At 39.8% G+C, this 18,466-nt stretch overlaps 1 protein-coding gene across 1 annotated transcript in view; it reads right to left on the bottom strand.

Annotated features, from left to right (window-relative positions):
• LOC133632143 (cyclin-G-associated kinase-like) overlaps positions 1-18,466 on the bottom strand; it is an 86,297-nt gene that overhangs the window by 14,232 nt on the left and 53,599 nt on the right. The window contains exons 12-24 of the mRNA XM_062024386.1: positions 14,681-14,730; positions 14,453-14,601; positions 12,991-13,113; positions 12,761-12,894; positions 12,508-12,702; positions 12,310-12,427; positions 9,829-9,908; positions 9,563-9,756; positions 2,613-2,771; positions 2,381-2,547; positions 2,119-2,314; positions 1,850-2,044; positions 1,636-1,779 (exon numbers count right to left, since the gene is read on the bottom strand). Of these exons, the coding sequence (XP_061880370.1) occupies positions 1,636-1,779; positions 1,850-2,044; positions 2,119-2,314; positions 2,381-2,547; positions 2,613-2,771; positions 9,563-9,756; positions 9,829-9,908; positions 12,310-12,427; positions 12,508-12,702; positions 12,761-12,894; positions 12,991-13,113; positions 14,453-14,601; positions 14,681-14,730 (1,904 nt within the window). The remainder of the gene's footprint in view (positions 1-1,635; positions 1,780-1,849; positions 2,045-2,118; positions 2,315-2,380; positions 2,548-2,612; positions 2,772-9,562; positions 9,757-9,828; positions 9,909-12,309; positions 12,428-12,507; positions 12,703-12,760; positions 12,895-12,990; positions 13,114-14,452; positions 14,602-14,680; positions 14,731-18,466) is intronic.

Here is an 18,466-nt window from a genome sequence, read left to right as displayed (position 1 = left end):
GTCAATCAAGTGACGAAAGTGACTTCTTGGTGAAGATTGATGATCGATAATTTTTTAAGTCAAATTTTTTAATGCGTGGTTTAGACCAGTGTTTTTCAACCACTGTGCCGCGGCATACTAGTGTGCCGTGAGATACAGTCTGGTGCACCGTGGGAGATGATCTCATTTCACCTATTTGGGTTAAAAATATTTTTTGCAAAGCAGTAATTATAGTCTGCAAATGATGTGTTGTTGTTGAGTGTCGGTGCTGTCTAGAGCTCGGCAGAGTAATGTGATTAGTTTTACCAGCCCAACTGTGATAAAATGGCAACCAAGGTAATCAAAAAGGTTAACCAACGAACAAGATTTCTCTACAGAATCTCCTCTCTGGTCAACAAAAGCACCTTGAGGATTCTGGCGGGAACTCTCGTTCAACCCTTTTTCCATTACGCATGCACCTCCTGGTACCCTAGCACCTCCAAAACCCTCAAATCTAAACTCCAAACATCCCAGAACAAGCTAGTCAGGTTACTTCTAGACCTCCACCCCAGATCCCACCTCACTCCTACCCACTTCTCTAAAGTGGGCTGGCTCAGGGTGGAGGACAGAGTTAAACAACTTGCACTGAGCCTGGTCTATAAAATCAAATCTAATCAAATCAAATCAAATCAACTTTATTTATAAAGCACATTTAAAATTGACCACAGGGGTAGCCAAAGTGCTGTACAATGGGCAGGTTAAAAATAATACGAGAACCGAGCAAACAACACAACACAAACAGAACAAGATTAAAAATAAATAAATAAATAAAATATAAAAACATAAAAACAGGTTGACAGCAGGTGTATTGTGGGGCGCCATTGCAGGATGGGTATCACTCAGTGTTAAAAGCCATGGAATAAAAGTATGTTTTTAAGAGGGATTTAAAAACAGGAAGAGAGGAGGCTTGTCTAACACTAAGAGGTAGGTCGTTCCAGAGCTTGGGAGCAGCAGCGGCGAAAGCTCTGTCACCTCTAAGCTTCAGCCTTGTGTCCGCTACACCTCCCTGATACTGAAGTACACGTCAAACTGCTTCCTTAACGTGAATGACCGCCATAACCACAACACCAGGGGGAGCTCCACTAACCACGTTAAACCCAGATTCCGAACTAACAAAGGTCTTAACTCATTCTCTTTCTATGCCACATCAATGTGGAATGCGCTCCCAACAGGTGTTGGGCATCTCTATCCTCCTTCAAAACCGCAATAAAAGTTCACCTCCAGGCAGCTACAACCCTAAACTAACACCCTCCCCGGATTGCTAATAATCAAATGTAAACAATCAAATGCAGATACTTTTTCTTTTGCCTTCTGATCTCTCTCTCTCTCTATGTCCACTACTTGATGTCCATATCCTACCCCCCACCCCCTTCCACACCCCTGATTGTAAATAATGTAAATAATTCAATGTGATTATCTTATGTGATGACTGTATTATGATGATAGTATATATCTGATAGTATATATCTGTATCATGAATCAATTTAAGTGGACCCCGACTTAAACAAGTTGAAAAACTTATTGGGGTGTTACCATTTAGTGGTCAATTGTACGGAATATGTACTTCACTGTGCAACCTACTAATAAAAGTCTCAATCAATCAATCAAAACACCCACCTGTGCTGGTGTAGGCGGGCCTGCTGGCAGTGGAGCTCACGCTGGTGGACGTGCTCGTGCTCGCCGCCCAGCTGTCCCACCCCCGCAGGAGGTCAGGGTGGCTGGCGGACGTCGTCATCTTGGGAGCGTCCTTCACCAACTTGTCTGCGGGGGAGGTACAAGCGAGGATTAGCCGCGCGGCCGGCGGCGGGTGACTCCACCCTGGTCAACTCACCCAGGTCAAAGAGGCTGGCGTTGGAGACGGGGGCGGGGTTGCTCCGGGCTGCGCTGAAGCTGCTGCCGGCGGAACCGTCCGAGCTTAACAAGTCCCCAAACAGGTCGGCACCGGAGGCCTGCCGAGAGGAGCCCACGCTGGAGCCCACCCCGGAGCTGGAGCCCATGCCGAAGGGGTCGAACAGGTCGCTCGTGGCTACAGCACGGACACAAAGTGCATATTTGACGTCATGCAGAATGACTATTTCTCTATAAATGCTGGACGCTCACGTTTGGAGCCGCCAGCTTCTCCGCTAAAGAACAAGTCTTCCTGCACTGCCGCGGGGGGCGCAAACAGGTCGTTGAGGAGGTCACTTTGGCTGGAGGAGGCTTTCAGGCCCACCTGAGGAGGCGCGGGGTCAGAGTTCAAACCTAAGAGGTCGGCCGTGTCGTCGGCGGGCGAGTCCTCGGCTCCCGGGGAAGGAGTCTGACGGGAGAGAAAAGGGAGGCTTTCAAAACCAAAGTCCCCAGGGCCGTGGAAGAGGGTTTGTACCTGGAAGTCTGCGTCAAACAGGGGTTCACTGGTGTCCCGAGACAGACCCCCTCCACTGGGAGCAGAGTAGGAGTAGGACTCTCCTTCTGACTGATCGCTCAGATCGTCCTGGTCGTTCATGGATCCGCCTCCTTGACTATCGGAGGCCTCCTGGGGGGCGCCGACATCTAACACACAGACCGCGTGAGGGTCAGGCCTGCAACAAGTGAGCCTTTGACTCACGAAAGAATACCTTCCCAGTCCAAAGTCTGGAAGAAGTTGTCGGCGTCCGGGCTCTCAGAAGATTCTGCTTCGGTTGCGGTAGAGTTTTCCGGGGTCTGCGCAGGCTCCGGTGGCAAACTGGAGTCATAGAAGGCTGAGGACCCCGGCTGACGAGGCAGTTCTGGTTTACCTGCAGTTGAGACCGTACATGTCGGGATCAAAGGCGGTGCTTCTACCTATTCAGAATCATGACACTGCTCTGGTGCAGCCACAAACTCACAAGATGCCATTAGGGCAGTGGTCTCCAACCACCGGTCCGTGACGCATGTGCTACATTTTCTCCAATTTAACTTTGGCCTGTCCCACTAAACCAGGGGTGTCCAAACTTTTTCCACTGGAGGGCCGCACATGGAAAAATTAAAGCATGTGTGGGCCATTTTGATATTTTTCATTTTTAAACCATAACAAAATATATGGATTTTGTTTTTTTACATTTAAGGCTCCCGGGGACCATAAAGGCTCTAAGTCAGGGGTCACCAACCTTTTTGAAAGCAAGAGCTACTTCTTGGGTACTGATTAATGCGAAGGGCTACCAGTTTGATACACACTTAAATAAATTGCCAGAAATAGCCAATTTGCTCAATTTACTTTTAACTCCATGTTATTATTAATAATAAATGATATTTACACTTAATTGAATGGTTTAAAAGAGGAGAAAACAAGAAAAAAATGACAATTAAATTTTGAAACATAGTTTATCTTCAATTTCGACTCTTTAAAATTCAAAATTCAACCGAAAAAAAGAAGAGAAAAACTAGCTAATTCGAATCTTTTTCAAAAAATAAAAAAAATAATTTATGGAACATCATTAGTAATTTTTCATGATTAAGATTAATTTTAGAATTTTGATGACATGTTTTAAATAGGTTAAAATCCAATCTGCACTTTGTTAGAATATATAACAAATTAGACCAAGCTATATTTCTAACAAAGACAAATCATTATTTCTTCTAGATTTTCCAGAACAAAAATTTTAAAAGAAATTCAAAAGACTTTGAAATGAGATTTAAATTTGATTCTACAGATTTTCTAGATTTGCCAGAATTTTTTTTTTGAATTTTTAATCATAATAGGTTTGAAGAAATATTTCACAAATATTCTTTGTTGAAAAAACAGAAGCTAAAATGAAGAATTAAATTAAAATGTATTTATTATTCTTTACAATAAAACAAATAAATGTACTTGAACATTGATTTAAATTGTCAGGAAAGAAGAGGAAGGAATTTAAAAGGTAAAAAGGTATATGTGTTTAAAAATCCTAAAATCATTTTTAAGGTTGTATTTTTTCTCTAAAATTGTCTTTCTGAAAGTTATAAGAAGCAAAGTAAAAAAAATAATGAATTTATTTAAACAAGTGAAGACCAAGTCTTTAAAATATTTTCTTGGATTTTCAAATTCTATTTGAGTTTTGTCTCTCTTAGAATTAAAAATGTCGGGCAAAGCGAGACCAGCTTGCTAGTAAATAAATACAATTTAAAAAATAGAGGCAGCTCACTGGTAAGTGCTGCTATTTGAGCTATTTTTAGAACAGGCCGGCGGGCTACTCATCTGGTCCTTACGGGCTACCTGGTGCCCGCGGGCACCGCGTTGGTGACCCCTGCTCTAAGTCATTAAAATGTTAAAAACAAGTCAAATTATTATTATCTTTTTTTAATTTAACGCTTACGGTAAATATCTACAGCAAGGGTCACCAACGCGGTGCCCGCGGGCACCAGGTAGCCCGTAAGGACCAGATGAGTAGCCCGCTGGCCTGTTCTAAAAATAGCTCAAATAGCAGCACTTACCAGTTAGCTGCCTCTATTTTTTAAATTTTATTTATTTACTAGCAAGCTGGTCTCGCTTTGCCCGACATTTTTAATTCTAAGAGAGACAAAACTCAAATAGAATGTGAAAATCCAAGAAAATATTTTAAAGACTTGGTCTTCACTTGTTTAAATAAATTCATTATTTTTTTTACTTTGCTTCTTATAACCTTCAGAAAGACAATTTTAGAGAAAAAATACAACCTTAAAAATGATTTTAGGATTTTTTAATGTCTTAGAGACATGAAACAAATACCTCTATGTAGGTCTCACCTAGACCTACATTTCATAGATTGACATCCTTCAGCAAAAATCAACAGGAAGTTTGCTATTCCTCCTTCAAAACAAGATTTTTGTTACAACCGGTCACCAAACATCAAACGTTATCTGAAATATTCTGAGCGCGTTTGTCGTGCTACCGTTTAGATTTTACGAGCCTTCAAAGACCCGCAGCACTAAAGTTGCTCCGCTGCTGTGATTTTACGCGCCGTCAAAGAAAACAACCACTGTGCCGCGACACCTAGGAAAAAGACACAGACACAACTTCCTCTAACTCCCAGTACGAATATCGTAGAGACACGAAACAAACACCTCTATGTAGGTCTCACTCAGGACTACCACTGGACAAAAGTATTGGGACACCTAGGACTAGCACCTGCCAAAATGCGGACCCGACCAACGCTGGTTGCAGCTTTAATTTTGTTTGTTTTATGCTCTTTTGTCAAATAAAACGTTGGTGTTTTTGTATGGCAACCACACAATATAAGCAATATTTTCCACATAAAACATTTTAAAGTGAAATATTTAAAATAATTGGAGCTTTGAATAGGTCAATAATTCATTATAACATTGTTTTTTTAGCAACGGCAAAAAAAGAAAAATAAAGATAGACAAAGACTTGTCCAGGGTGTACCCCGCATTTCCGCCCGAATGCAGCTGAGATAGGCTCCAGCACCCCCCGCCAACCCAAAAGGGACAAGCAGTAGAAAATGGATGGATGGAAAAGAAAAAAAAACTGCCTGCATGGCAACTTTGTGTCAACATTGCAACTTTGTCTAGTTAGATTTCACCTGTTGCGTTGACCAGCATTCCTCCAATGGGGAATTCAAATTGCTAGTCTCTCCCAGATTCTTTTCATGGCAATTAGCTGATGTTTATATTCAATCAACAGGCAGCAGTTGGTATTTTGTGGTTTATTCTCCAAGCTTAGAGGACAAACGGGAGACCAATCCAGCACACCAGCGTTCCCCAGCCCGGTCCAGATCGGTCTAGCTCGGTCTCCCCTCAAACCCCCGGAAGTCCCGTGATCTGCCTGCTGTTTCCCCAGTCTAGCTGTGCTCCTTATCTTAGGAATGTAATGGCAGTCTCAACAAAGAGAATAAACAGCGCTCTGACTCTAACCAAGGACACTCGAATCCAAGCACTTTGTACCACACGAGACATTAGCTGATGTAAATATGACTATAGGAGTTTTTAGAAAGAAGTAACACTTAAATATGGATATGATTCTGATCTGCTTCCAACACACCTCATTCCACATTTTTTAATGTTTTATTTTTGCAAGAGCATTTCCAGAATGTGTGGCGAGCCGGTAAACAATTAGCTGCGGGCCGCACTTTGGACACCCCTGCACTAAACACACCAATAACTTGTTATTAGATGTATATTACAACTCCTGATAGGAAGTCGCCATTTGTTATAGTACATTAATGCACATTAATGAACATATAAAATGTAAATATGGCAGATTGTAGCCAAAGGGTAATTTCCATCTGCAGGGTCCTTGTACATAGCAGGGGTTCTTTATCTGTTTGACCTCAGGACCCAACTTTTCCACTACAGAAGGACCCGGGGACCACTCCAATATTATCACTGAAATTAGTAATCTCGCTCTTGATTTTGATCATATTCAATACAATTAAATATCTACCCTACTTACAGTTTTAATACCTTGTAAAATGATTTAAAGGCCTACTGAAAGCCACTACTAGCGACCACGCAGTCTGATAGTTTATATATCAATGATGAAATCTTAACATTGCAACACATGCGGGTTAACTTATAAAGTGACATTTTAAATTTCCCGGCAAACTTCCGGCTGAAAACGTTTCGATATGATGACGTTTGCGCGTGACGTCAATAGTTAAACGGAAGTATTCGGAGCCCATTGAATCCAATACAAAAAGCTCTGTTTTCATCTCAAAATTCCACAGTATTCTGGACATCTGTGTTGGTGAATCTTTTGCAATTTGTTTAATGAACAATGGAGACTGCAAAGAAGAAAGCTGTAGGTGGGATCGGTGTATTAGCGGCGGGCTGCAGCAACACAACCAGGAGGACTTTGAGATGGACAGCAGACGCGCTAACCGCCGACCTCACCTTGACTTCCTCCGTCTCCGGGCCGCCGACCGCATCGGTGATCGTCGCTCCGTCGATCGCTAGAACACAGGTGAGCACGGGTGTTGATGAGCAGATGAGAGCTGGCGTAGGTGCAGAGCTAATGTTTTTAGCATAGCTCTGTCGAGGTTCCGTAGCTAAGTTAGCTTCAATGGCGTCGTTAGCAACAGCATTGCTAAGCTTCGCCAAGCTGGAAAGCATTACCGTAATTTCCGGACTATAAGCCGCACCTGACTATAAGCCGCACCAGCTAAATTTAGGGGGAAATACAGATTGCTCCATATATAAGCCGCACCCGACTATAAGCCGCAGGGTTTTGATGTGTAATTAGCGTAGTATATAGGGGTTCCTGCTACCACGGAGGGGATTGTCGGGACAGAGATGACTGTTTGGGAACGCAAAGCGTCCCATTTATTAACTATAAATCTTTCAATCGTTCAATCAAACTTTCACATCTTTGACATGGCGAACAGCATTCGTGCAGAGTACAAATAATACAACGGTGCAAAGTAATACAAAGTGCTCGCCTGTACGTTATCAAAATAACCAGCCTACCGGTATATGAAAAGTCAGTCTTTAATCATTGTGTCATCGTCTTCCTCCTGCGTACTAAAACCACCGAAATCCTCTTCGTCGGTGTCGGAGAAGAACAGGCCGCACCCTTGTATAAGCCTCAGGGACCAGAACGAGGGGAAAAAGTAGCGGCTTATAGTCCGGAAATTACGGTAACCGTGTAGTTACATGTCCAGAGTTTGGTAGTATTGTTGATCTTCTGTCTATCCTTCCAGTCAGGGGCTTATTTGTTTTGTTTCTATATGCAGTTAAGCCCGATGCTATCACGTTAGCTCAGTAGCTAAAATGCTGCGCCGATGTATTGTCGTGGAGATAAAAGTCACTGTGAATGTCCATTTGGCGTTCTCGACTCTCATTTTCAAGAGGATATAGTATCCGAGGTGGTTTAAAATACAAATCCGTGATCCACATTAGAAAAAGGAGAGAGTGTGGAATCCAATGAACCCTTGTAACTAAGTTACGGTCAGAGCTAAAAAAGATACGTCCTGCACTGCACTCTAGTCCGTCACTTTCACGTTCCTCATCCACAAATCTTTCATCTTCGCTCAAATTAATGGGGTAATCGTCGCTTTCTCGGTCCGAATCTCTCTCGCTGCATTGAAAACAATAGGAAAATGTGAGCAGCCCTTCCTCCGGTGACGTCACGCTACTTCCGGTACGGGCAAGGCTTTTTTTTTTTAATCAGACACCAAAAGTTGCGAACTTTATCGTCGTCGTTCTATACTAAATCCTTTCAGCAAAAATATGGCAATATCGCGAAATGATCAAGTATGACACATAGAATGGATCTGCTATCCCCATTTAAATACAAAAAAAAAGTCATTTCAGTAGGCCTTTAAAAGCAAGATTATATTATTAATTTAACAAACAAACTTTAGGATTAGGTCAGATTAGAAAACATAAATGTACACACGATATGTATTATGTTGTGCTAAAATAAATACAATAAATTAGTAATAAATATCTAAAAAGTGCAAATGAAAATACAGCTGCACCACTTTAGTCATAATTTTTGCACTTAAGACATTTCTCTATGACATTAGTGTCAGACTTCTTCTGTTTGTTTTATGTTGTCATTACTTAGACTTACTTTTTATTGTCATTCAAATTTGAACTTTACAGTACAGGGGCCGTACTTATCAAGCTTCTTAGAGTGCCATTTTACACTTAAGTCCTGAGAATTTGCGAAATTTAGTCCTACTCTCAAACTTCAGAATAAAAGCTTTTTATCAACGTTCTTAAGTCTAAGAATCACTCCTACTCTCCACGATATTTAAGAGACCTTCAGAGGTGTCTTAAGTGGTTAGGAGTTGCCAGCAGGGGATGGCACTGAGGCGAGAGAGACGTGCACGAACGTTCAGGGAACGGAACAATGTTTTTGTTTTTTTTGATGACGAGCAGCTGATCAAACGGTATCGTTTAGATAGAGTGGATATGATTTTTGTCACAGATTTAATACTTTTCGATTCCTTGTTGATTTCTGCATGTGTCTGCAGTGGGCTAGTATATATAGAGCCACCCACACCAGTTTCAAATTAGTTGCCTAATTAATGAATTGGAAAGAAAATGTTATGACAGTAGCGTATGTGTGTGGCCGTGAGGTGAGTGACGTCAGTGAGTGTGTGGGCGAGAGAAGAGAGGGAGCGGTAGCGTGAGTGCCGGCGGGGACTAGTTTGTTTTGTATTATTTTGTAGTTTATTGTCAAAATATACACTTAAAATTAAATATTTCCAAGATATTTCTTTATTCTTAGACAACGGATTCCCTTCCGTGATTGGTCATTTCTATGGACACGGAAATGACGTCACCTAAAATTGCGTTTACGGCACATAGTAATGTCGTAATTCAGCTCTGAGTGTGACACTTAAGATTCAGTCCTACACTTCGCTGAAAGTGTGAGTAAGACGCTTGATAACTAACTTTTAAGTGCAGCTTTCAGCGAAGAATTGATTTACTCTTAAGTCAACTCTTAGCAGACTTCTTAGGAGTAATTCTAAGAAGCTTGATAAGTACGGCCCCAGAACTTTGCTCCAAATTCCTTCCCTGTCTTTCATGGACACACCTGTTGGTTGACTTTCTGTTCTTGGGACGGCTTTGTAGCGAAGATGAAGTGCAAAAGACAACAAAAGTGTTTGACTGCGTCACCTACCAAACTTGCTGAGGATCTCCTGCTGCTCATCGCGAGAGGAGAAGAGGATTTTGGGGTTAAGGCCCTTGGTCTGGTAGCCGTCCCATGGCGGGGTCTTGGCGCTGGGCCTCTCTCTGGGCTCCACTTCGATGTCGAGGTTGACCTGGAACAAGTCTGGATACTTCTCCTGGATGTCACAGGCGTCCAGGTCGTACCTGTGAGGAGAGCGCACAGGTCAACGCCAGGGACGTCGTTCAGGGTGACTGAGCTCCGTTTCGGAAACCTACTTGGCAAACTTCACAGTGGTGGCATTTCTGGGGACAAAGCCCGTGTGGAACTGGATTTGAAACATTTTCATGGAGGCCATCTGGAACAGTAAAGAATACAAAAGTCACCGTCACCGTACATTCATTTATTTGTGCTGGTCCGCCACAACTACAGTGGAAATAACCTCTCACTCTACCAACTTTTCTACTTACCAACCGCAGACTCAATCTAAATATTCTTTCAATCTTTGTTCAGCACCAGCGACTTTGGCGACTCTCTTCTCATTGATTGCGCATTAAACATGTTCAAGCGTCCATTGCCTTCATGGGGGAGCATCAGTGTTGGCGTTAACGCACTTTTTGTGTCTTTTTACGCATTCAATTCCAAAAGCTTGCGCGTCCCCTGGATGCGGATTTTAATTTCTTTATTTTTTACTACCCGGTTTGCTTGTTTTTTTTTAAATTTGATCGATTATCGCTTTCCGCCGGTGTTTTGTTTTGTTTATATTTGACGGATCAAATTTCCGTCCCCAATTATTGCATTTTTATTGCGCCGAAAGTTTTATCAATGACACATACTGTCAGAATAATTGTATATAACTTGTTTGCTATGAGTTCAGGTTGCCCTGCGTGAAGACAAAAGCTGTCTTTGATCTTATCAAGCAAAAGGAGGACAGCTTGTGTGCGATGGAATGCGCCGTGGTGGTGTCGGTTTCTTTGACCTATTGGGCTGCCACAGGAAGGACCTGATATCTACAAAGCAGAGAGGGGGCAAACCTGACACCGCTCCAAGCACCTTTTTGTTTGAACTAGGGATGTCCGATAATGGCTTTTTGCCGATATCCGATATGCCGATATTGTCCAACTCTTTAATTACCGATACCGATATCAACCGATATCAACCGATATATACAGTCGTGGAATTAACACATTATTATGCCTAATTTGGACAACCAGGTATGGTGAAGATAAGGTCCTTTTTAAAAAAAAAATTATAAAATAAAATAAGATAAATAAATTAAAAACATTTTCTTGAATAAAAAAGAAAGTAAAACAATATAAAAACAGTTACATAGAAACTAGTAATTAATGAAAATTTGTAAAATTAACTGTTAAAGGTTAGTACTATTAGTGGAGCAGCAGCACGCACAATCATGTGTGCTTACGGACTGTATCCCTTGCAGACTGTATTGATATATATTGATATATAATGTAGGAAGCAGAATATTAATAACAGAAAGAAACAACCCTTTTGTGTGAATGAGTGTAAATGGGGGAGGGAGGTTTTTTGGGTTGGTGCACTAATTGTAAGTGTATCTTGGGTTTTTTATGTGGATTTAATTTTAAAAAACAAAAAACAAAAAACAAAACAAAAAACGGTACTGATAATAAAAAAAACGATACCGATAATTTCCGATATTACATTTTAACGCATTTATCGGCATCTCTAGTTTGAACTGTTTATGACCCAGTGCAGCAGCTGTTTATGACCCCTCCCCTTAGAAGCAGCTGCAGCTAGGTAATCAGGAAATGCCCAAATAAATGAGGCGTGTGGAGCTTGTTCCTCAGAGCAGCGGGGGGGAGACTGTAACTGAGTGTGCAGCTCCATGCGTTCTCCTCATGAGCAAAATTGATCTCTGTCTCGGCCTGATTCCTCGCTTCTTGTTCTGTTTAATGGATAGTTCGGTGCTTAAACCTGACAGCAGCGGCTTATAGTCCGGAGTTTTCAATAAGTTGGTAGGAAATATGAATGTTTTGGAGTCCCCCTATGACGGTAACTTCCTGTTTTGTCGTTAAATCAAGGGTTAACCCACTCAAGGGTTAACCCTTGTGTAGTGTTCGGGTCTGTGGGACCTGTTTTCATTTTTTTATTAAAATAATTATACAATTAATTAATTTTAAGGTTGTATTTTTTCTCTAAAATTGTCTTTCTGAAAGTTATAAGAAGCAAAGTAAAAAAAATAATGAGTTTTGTCTCTCTTAGAATTAATAATGTCGGGCAAAGCGAGACCAGCTTGCTAGTAAATATATAATTAATTAAGGCCTAGACAGGAGGAGGACAGAGTGTAGGTACACAGAACATCAGAGGGTCAAATGTGCGAGAAAATGAGAGCAGACAGTGTTGACAAGCAATGTTGCAACCTTGTGTGGGAACCGCAGGTGCAGAAAACACAAAAGAAGAATCCCTGTGGGATGCAGAAACTGCCAGAGACATTTTCCGTGCAACGTTCATCTTGTTGTTACTCAGCCAGCGTTTGTGGGTCTGATGGACCCGTTGCATTTTGTGGCTTTTAATGCCTCACAATCAAACACTTTTATGTTGAAATACTGAACAGATGTTTATTGGGATAAGGTAAACATCAGTTCAGTGTTTGAACATAAAAGTGTTTGATTGTGAGGCATTAAAAGCCACAAAATGCAACAATATGAACGTTGCACAAGTGTTAAAAATATGAGAATGTAGCACCCAGTAGAAGCTCCAGGCCTCCGACACACACGGACCTTGGCCTGCAGACGTCCTCCCAGCGTGGACCTGGCGTGGTAGATGACCACCAGCACGTCTCCTTGGACGCTCACATTCAAGGGAATCTCGGCTCTTCCGTCCTCGCTCTTGAAATCCCTGGACAGGAGCAACATTTTCTCCCTACAGCTTAGCCATGAAACCATCTCTGACGGGGACAAAGACCAAAAAAAGCCTACTTCATCCTGTCGTACTCCTGTGAGGTAGTGAGGACCCTCTCGTCGCCGACGTAAACCTCGCAGAAGGGCCGGCAGCCGTTGCGCTGCTTGTTGAAGAGGGGCACGGGCGTCATGGCGATGGAGCGTATGACCATGGGCTTGCAGTGGGGGATGATGGGCTCCTCCGCCATCATGTCACACATGTACTCGATATACCTGCCAATCACAGGGCATTTTACACCAAAAACTGTTTAGGTTGAGGACGGTGTGGCACCTCTTGTGCGAGGGGGCGATGCCGGGCGGGCATCGCTTCATGGAGAACATGTAGACGGCCGCCTCGGCCGTGGTGAAGAGGCGACAGAAGCACAGGAAGGAGCACACGGCCACCGCCGACGCCGCTCTGCCGTCCTGCGGGGGGGGGGGGGGGGGGGGGGGGACGACACCATCAACAGGAAGCCGTCAAAGGTCGGCGTTTGCATGCATCATCAAGAAGACCCTTCCTACCAGGCAGTGGACCACGCAGATGTTCCTCTGGTCCTGCTTGAGCCACTGATGCATGTTCTTGCACACGCTGTAAAGACTGCGCAGGTTGGGGCAGCGGCGCACCTGCCAGTTGCACTCGGACACCTGCGCGGGACACGCACAAAAAGGGACACGTTCAAACGTGTCGTCGTTTTGTTTTTTATGTTGATTTAATAAAAATAAAAAAAACAACAAAAAAAACGATACCGATAATAAAAAAAACGATACCGATAATTTCCGATATTACATTTTAACGCATTTATCGGCCGATAATATCGGCAGACCTATATTATCGGACATCTCTAATAATAATAGATTTTTGTAAGTGTATCTTGTGTTTTTTATGTTGATTTAATTTAAAAAAAAAAATTAAAAAAAACGATACTGATAATAAAAAAAACGATACCGATAATTTCCGATATTACATTTTAACGCATTTATCGGCCGATAATATCGGCAGACCGATATTATCGGACATCTCTAATAATAATAGATTTTTGTAAGTGTATCTTGTGTTTTTTATGTTGATTTATTAAAAAAAAAAAAAAAAAAAAAAAAAACGATACCGATAATAAAAAACCCGATACTGATAATTTCCGATATTACATTTTAACGCATTTATCGGCCGATAATATCGGCAGACCGACATTATCGGACATCTCTAATAATAATAATAGATTTTTGTAAGTGTATCTTGTGTTTTTTATGTTAATTTAATAAAAAAAAAAAAAAAATAAATAAAACCGATACCGATAAAAAAACCGATACCGATAATTTCCGATATTACATTTTAAAGCATTCATCGGCCGATAATATCGGCAGACCGATATCGGACATCTCTAATAATAATAGATTTTTGTAAGTGTATCTTGTGTTTTTTATGTTGATTTAATAAAAAACAACAACAACAACAACAAAAACGATACCGATAATAAAAAAACCGATACCGATAATTTCCGATATTACATTTTAACGCATTTATCGGCCGATAATATCGGCAGACCGATATTATCGGACATCTCTAATAATAATAGATTTTTGTAAGTGTATCTTGTGTTTTTTATGTTGATTTAATAAAAAAAAACAAAAAACGATACCGATAATAAAAAAAACGATACCGATAATTTCCGATATTACATTTTAACGCATTTATCGGCCGATAATATCGGCAGACCGACATTATCGGACATCTCTAATAATAATAGATTTTCGTAAGTGTATCTTGTGTTTTTTATGTTGATTTAATAAAAAAAAAAAAAAAAAAAAAATTAAACGATAGCGATAATAAAAAAACCGATACCGATAATTTCCGATATTACATTTTAAAGCATTTATCGGCCGATAATATCGGCTGGCCGATATTATCGGACATCTCTAGTGGCCACCCTACTTTTGGCAATATAGTGTATTTTTGACTACGAACAGACATCTTTCTTTCTCGTACCCTGTTGTGGAAGCGAGACGACCTGTAGGAGCGCTTGGAGAGGTTGTAGACGGCGTAGTGGCCAGCGTGGCGTGAATCCAGGAAGAGTCGCACGTCCTCGATGTTGTTCTTTATGGCAGACTCCACCCCCTCGGCCGGGAACGACATGACTGCACACACGTACACACCCCCCCAGGTAAAAAACAAAACATGCTCGTGATGCGGATTTGATGAGGTCCGGCTGCTCACCTGCTATTCTGGAGGTGATGTAGGAAATGTCCAGGTCACCTTTGGCGTAGCTGCAAGACAGGCGACACGCTCAGGGGGCAACACCACACATATTGCATGACAAGGGTGTCCAAACCTTCATCGTGTAAACCAGGGGTCACCAACCTTTTTGAAACCAAGAGCTACTTCCTGGGTAGTGATTAATGCGAAGGGCTACCAGTTTGATACACACTTAAATAAATTGCCAGAAATAGCCAATTTGCTCAATTTACCTTTAACTCTATGTTATTATTAATAATTAATGATATTTACACTTAATTGAACGGTTTAAAAGAGAGGAAAACACGAAAAAAATGACAATTACATTTTGAAACATAGTTTATCTTCAATTTCGACTCTTTAAAATTCAAAATTCAACCGAAAAAAAGAAGAGAAAAACTTAAAAAAAGAATTTATGGAACATCATTAGTAATTTTTCCTGATTAAGATAATTTTTAGAATTTTGATTGAATAGGTTAAAATCCAATCTACACTTTGTTAGAATATATAACAAATTGGACCAAGCTATATTTCTAACAAAGACAAAACATTATTTCTTCTAGATTTTCCAGAACAAAAAATTTAAAAGAAATTCAAAAGACTTTGAAATAAGATTTAATTTGATTCTACAGATTTTCTAGATTTGCCAGAATTTTTTAATTTTTTTTTAATCATAATAAGTTTGAAGAAATATTTCACAAATATTCTTCGTCGAAAAAACAGAAGCTAAAATGAAGATTAAAATCAAAATGTATTTATTATTCTTTACAATAAAAAAAAATACATTTACTTGAACATTGATTTAAATTGTCAGGAAAGAAGAGGAAGGAATTTAAAAGGTAAAAAGGTATATGTGTTTAAAAATCCTAAAATCATTTTTAAGGTTGTATTTTTTCTCTAAAATTGTCTTTCTGAAAGTTATAAGAAGCAAAGTAAAAAAAAATAATGAATTTATTTAAACAAGTGAAGACCAAGTCTTTCAAATATTTTCTTGGATTTTCAAATTCTATTTGAGTTTTGTCTCTCTTAGAATTAAAAATGTCGGGCAAAGCGAGACCAGCTTGCTAGTAAATAAATAACATTTAAAAAATAGAGGCAGCTCACTGGTAAGTGCTGCTATTTGAGCTATTTTTAGAACAGGCCAGCGGGCTACTCATCTGGTCCTTACGGGCTACCTGGTGCCCGCGGGCACCACGTTGGTGACCCCTGGTGTAAACTAAGTTCTACACATTTATAGTAAAAACTAGCTACACTGCACCGTGTCTGTATTAGCATCCACTAACAACTTTTTTCACTTACATTAATTACACCTTTTTTCCTCACTATTTTTGTTCAGTGCAAAAAATGTTTGCACTGGAGTTAAAGTCACAGTCGGACATTAAACTTTCCTCCACAAAACTGAAAAAGTGGCTTAAGGAAAACCAGAAGTGTGAGCACTAGAACTGGGTGTAGATGCACAAATGGGGCCAATTATTTTTGATGTATTTTTATTTTGTACTTAATCTTTTTGTACCGTATTTCCTTGAATTGGCGCAGGGAATATAGTATTCGCACGTCTAGAATTACTGCCGGGTCAAACTCGTTTCTCAAAATAATTAACGCATGCTTGGCCTTATCGCCGGTTCATTATTGACGCCGGATCAAATTCGTTTCGCAAAATATTAATTTTATTATCGCATGTCTATAATTTCCGCCGGGTCAAAACTCGTTTCGCAAAATATTTAGCATATGTCTAGAACTTCTGCCGGGTCAAATTCGTTACGTCACGAGTGACGCTTTACCTGTCCTCATTTTCAAAATGGAGGAAGCTGCTTTCAGTAGTTTACAATCGCACAAAGGAAAAAAGATAAAGAGATATTCAGTAGGATTTAAGGTCCAAGCTATTGAATACCGGTACAGTATGCTAAAAAGAACAGTAAGCAGCTATGTTTTATTAATATACCGTAGCTGCGTGTGTCTAATATTGTATAAGTCATTAAATGACTCCCGCCTCCTGGTGGTAGAGGGCGCTACCGCGCTAGTGATCCTTCTTGCGACTTCCGGTACTGTAGAAGAAGTGAACACACGCAGCAAGAGATTTTTTTTGTTTTACTAACATGGAGGATTACATACCGGTATCTAAAATAAAACAGTTTTCTAAACTGGACTTTCAATGGAAGCAGGAGGTAATAATTAAAGGAATATCTCCATCGAGACAGAGAGACTTTTAAAACTGAAGAAAGAAAATAAGAAAGACTTCTGTAAACAAGTTATCGATGCTTTTGGTCAGAAGGAGCTGCAAATGGACTCCATTTATAAGTACAAGTAAGACCATAATAATGTTTTTTCTTTTTAATTAAATGTGCTTTTCATGATGGTATGCTCACATCACACTCAAAGCGCACGCCTAAATTTACCGCATTCCTTTTGGTAAACGCCGGAGTGAGAAGAGGTTTTAAAATAATTACCGCATGCACGACCATCCCGCAGGCTTCCGGTAAACGGCGGAGGGACAGGAGGTTTTAAATTAATTAGCGCCCCTGCGGCTATTCAAGGAAATACGCTATGTGTTTTTCACTTTTCTCAACTTTTCTTTCAAATTAGCCTACGGCTGGAAGTCTCATGTACTTTGACATGGGTTACTTATGGCTAGCAATGTTTCATTGTGCTGTCCCCGTCAAATAAATACATAAATTATTAAATAAAATAAACAATCTGCCCAATCAAATTTGTCGCTGGGCAGTGAACGCCAACTGTTTTATCCAAACTTGTTCCACTAAGGCAGGGGTCAGCAACCTTTTTGAAAGCAAGAGCTACTTCTTGGGTAGTGATTAATGCGAAGGGCTACCAGTTTGACACACACTTAAATAAATTGCCAGAAATAGCCAATTTGCTCAATTTACCTTCAACTCTATGTTATTGTTCATAATTAATGATATTTACACTTAATTGAACGGTTTAAAAGAGGAGAAAACACGAAAAAAATGACAATTACATTTTGAAACCAAGTTTATCTTCAATTTCGACTCTTTAAAATTCAAAATTCAACCGAAAAAAAAGAAGAGAAATTCTAGCTAATTCGAATCTTTTCGAAAAAATTAAAAAAAAAGAATTTATGGAACATCATTAGTCATTTTTCCTGATTAAGATTAATTCTAGAATTTGGATGACATGTTTTAAATAGGTTAAAATCCAATCAACACTTTGTTAGAATATATAACAAATTGGACCAAGCTATATTTCTAACAAAGACAAATCATTATTTCTTCTAGATTTTCCAGAACAAAAAATTTAAAAGAAATTCAAAAGACTTTGAAATAAGATTTAAATTTGATTCTACAGATTTTCTAGATTTGCCAGAATTAAAAAATTTTTTTTTAATCATAATAAGTTTGAAGAAATATTTCACAAATATTCTTCGTCGAAAAAACAGAAGCTAAAATGAAGAATTAAATTAAAATGTATTTATTATTCTTTACAATGAAAAAAAAATAATTTACTTGAACATTGATTTAAATGGTCAGGAAAGAAGAGGAAGGAATTTAAAAGGTAAAAAGGTATATGTGTTTAAAAATCCTAAAATAATTTTTAAGGTTGTATTTTTTTCTCTAAAATTGTCTTTCTGAAAGTTATAAGAAGCAAAGTAAAAACAATAATGAATTTATTTAAACAAGTGAAGACCAAGTCTTTAAAATATTTTCTTGGATTTTCAAATTCTATTTGAGTTTTGTCTCTCTTAGAATTAAAAATGTCAGGCAAAGCGAGACCAGCTTGCTAGTAAATAAATAC

Source organism: Entelurus aequoreus, linkage group LG17 (genome assembly GCF_033978785.1).
Source record: "Entelurus aequoreus isolate RoL-2023_Sb linkage group LG17, RoL_Eaeq_v1.1, whole genome shotgun sequence".
NCBI classification, from domain to species: Eukaryota; Metazoa; Chordata; class Actinopteri; order Syngnathiformes; family Syngnathidae; genus Entelurus; species Entelurus aequoreus.
The sequence above is the reverse complement of the archived record's forward strand: the minus strand, read 5'-3'. Positions and strand labels throughout refer to the sequence as shown.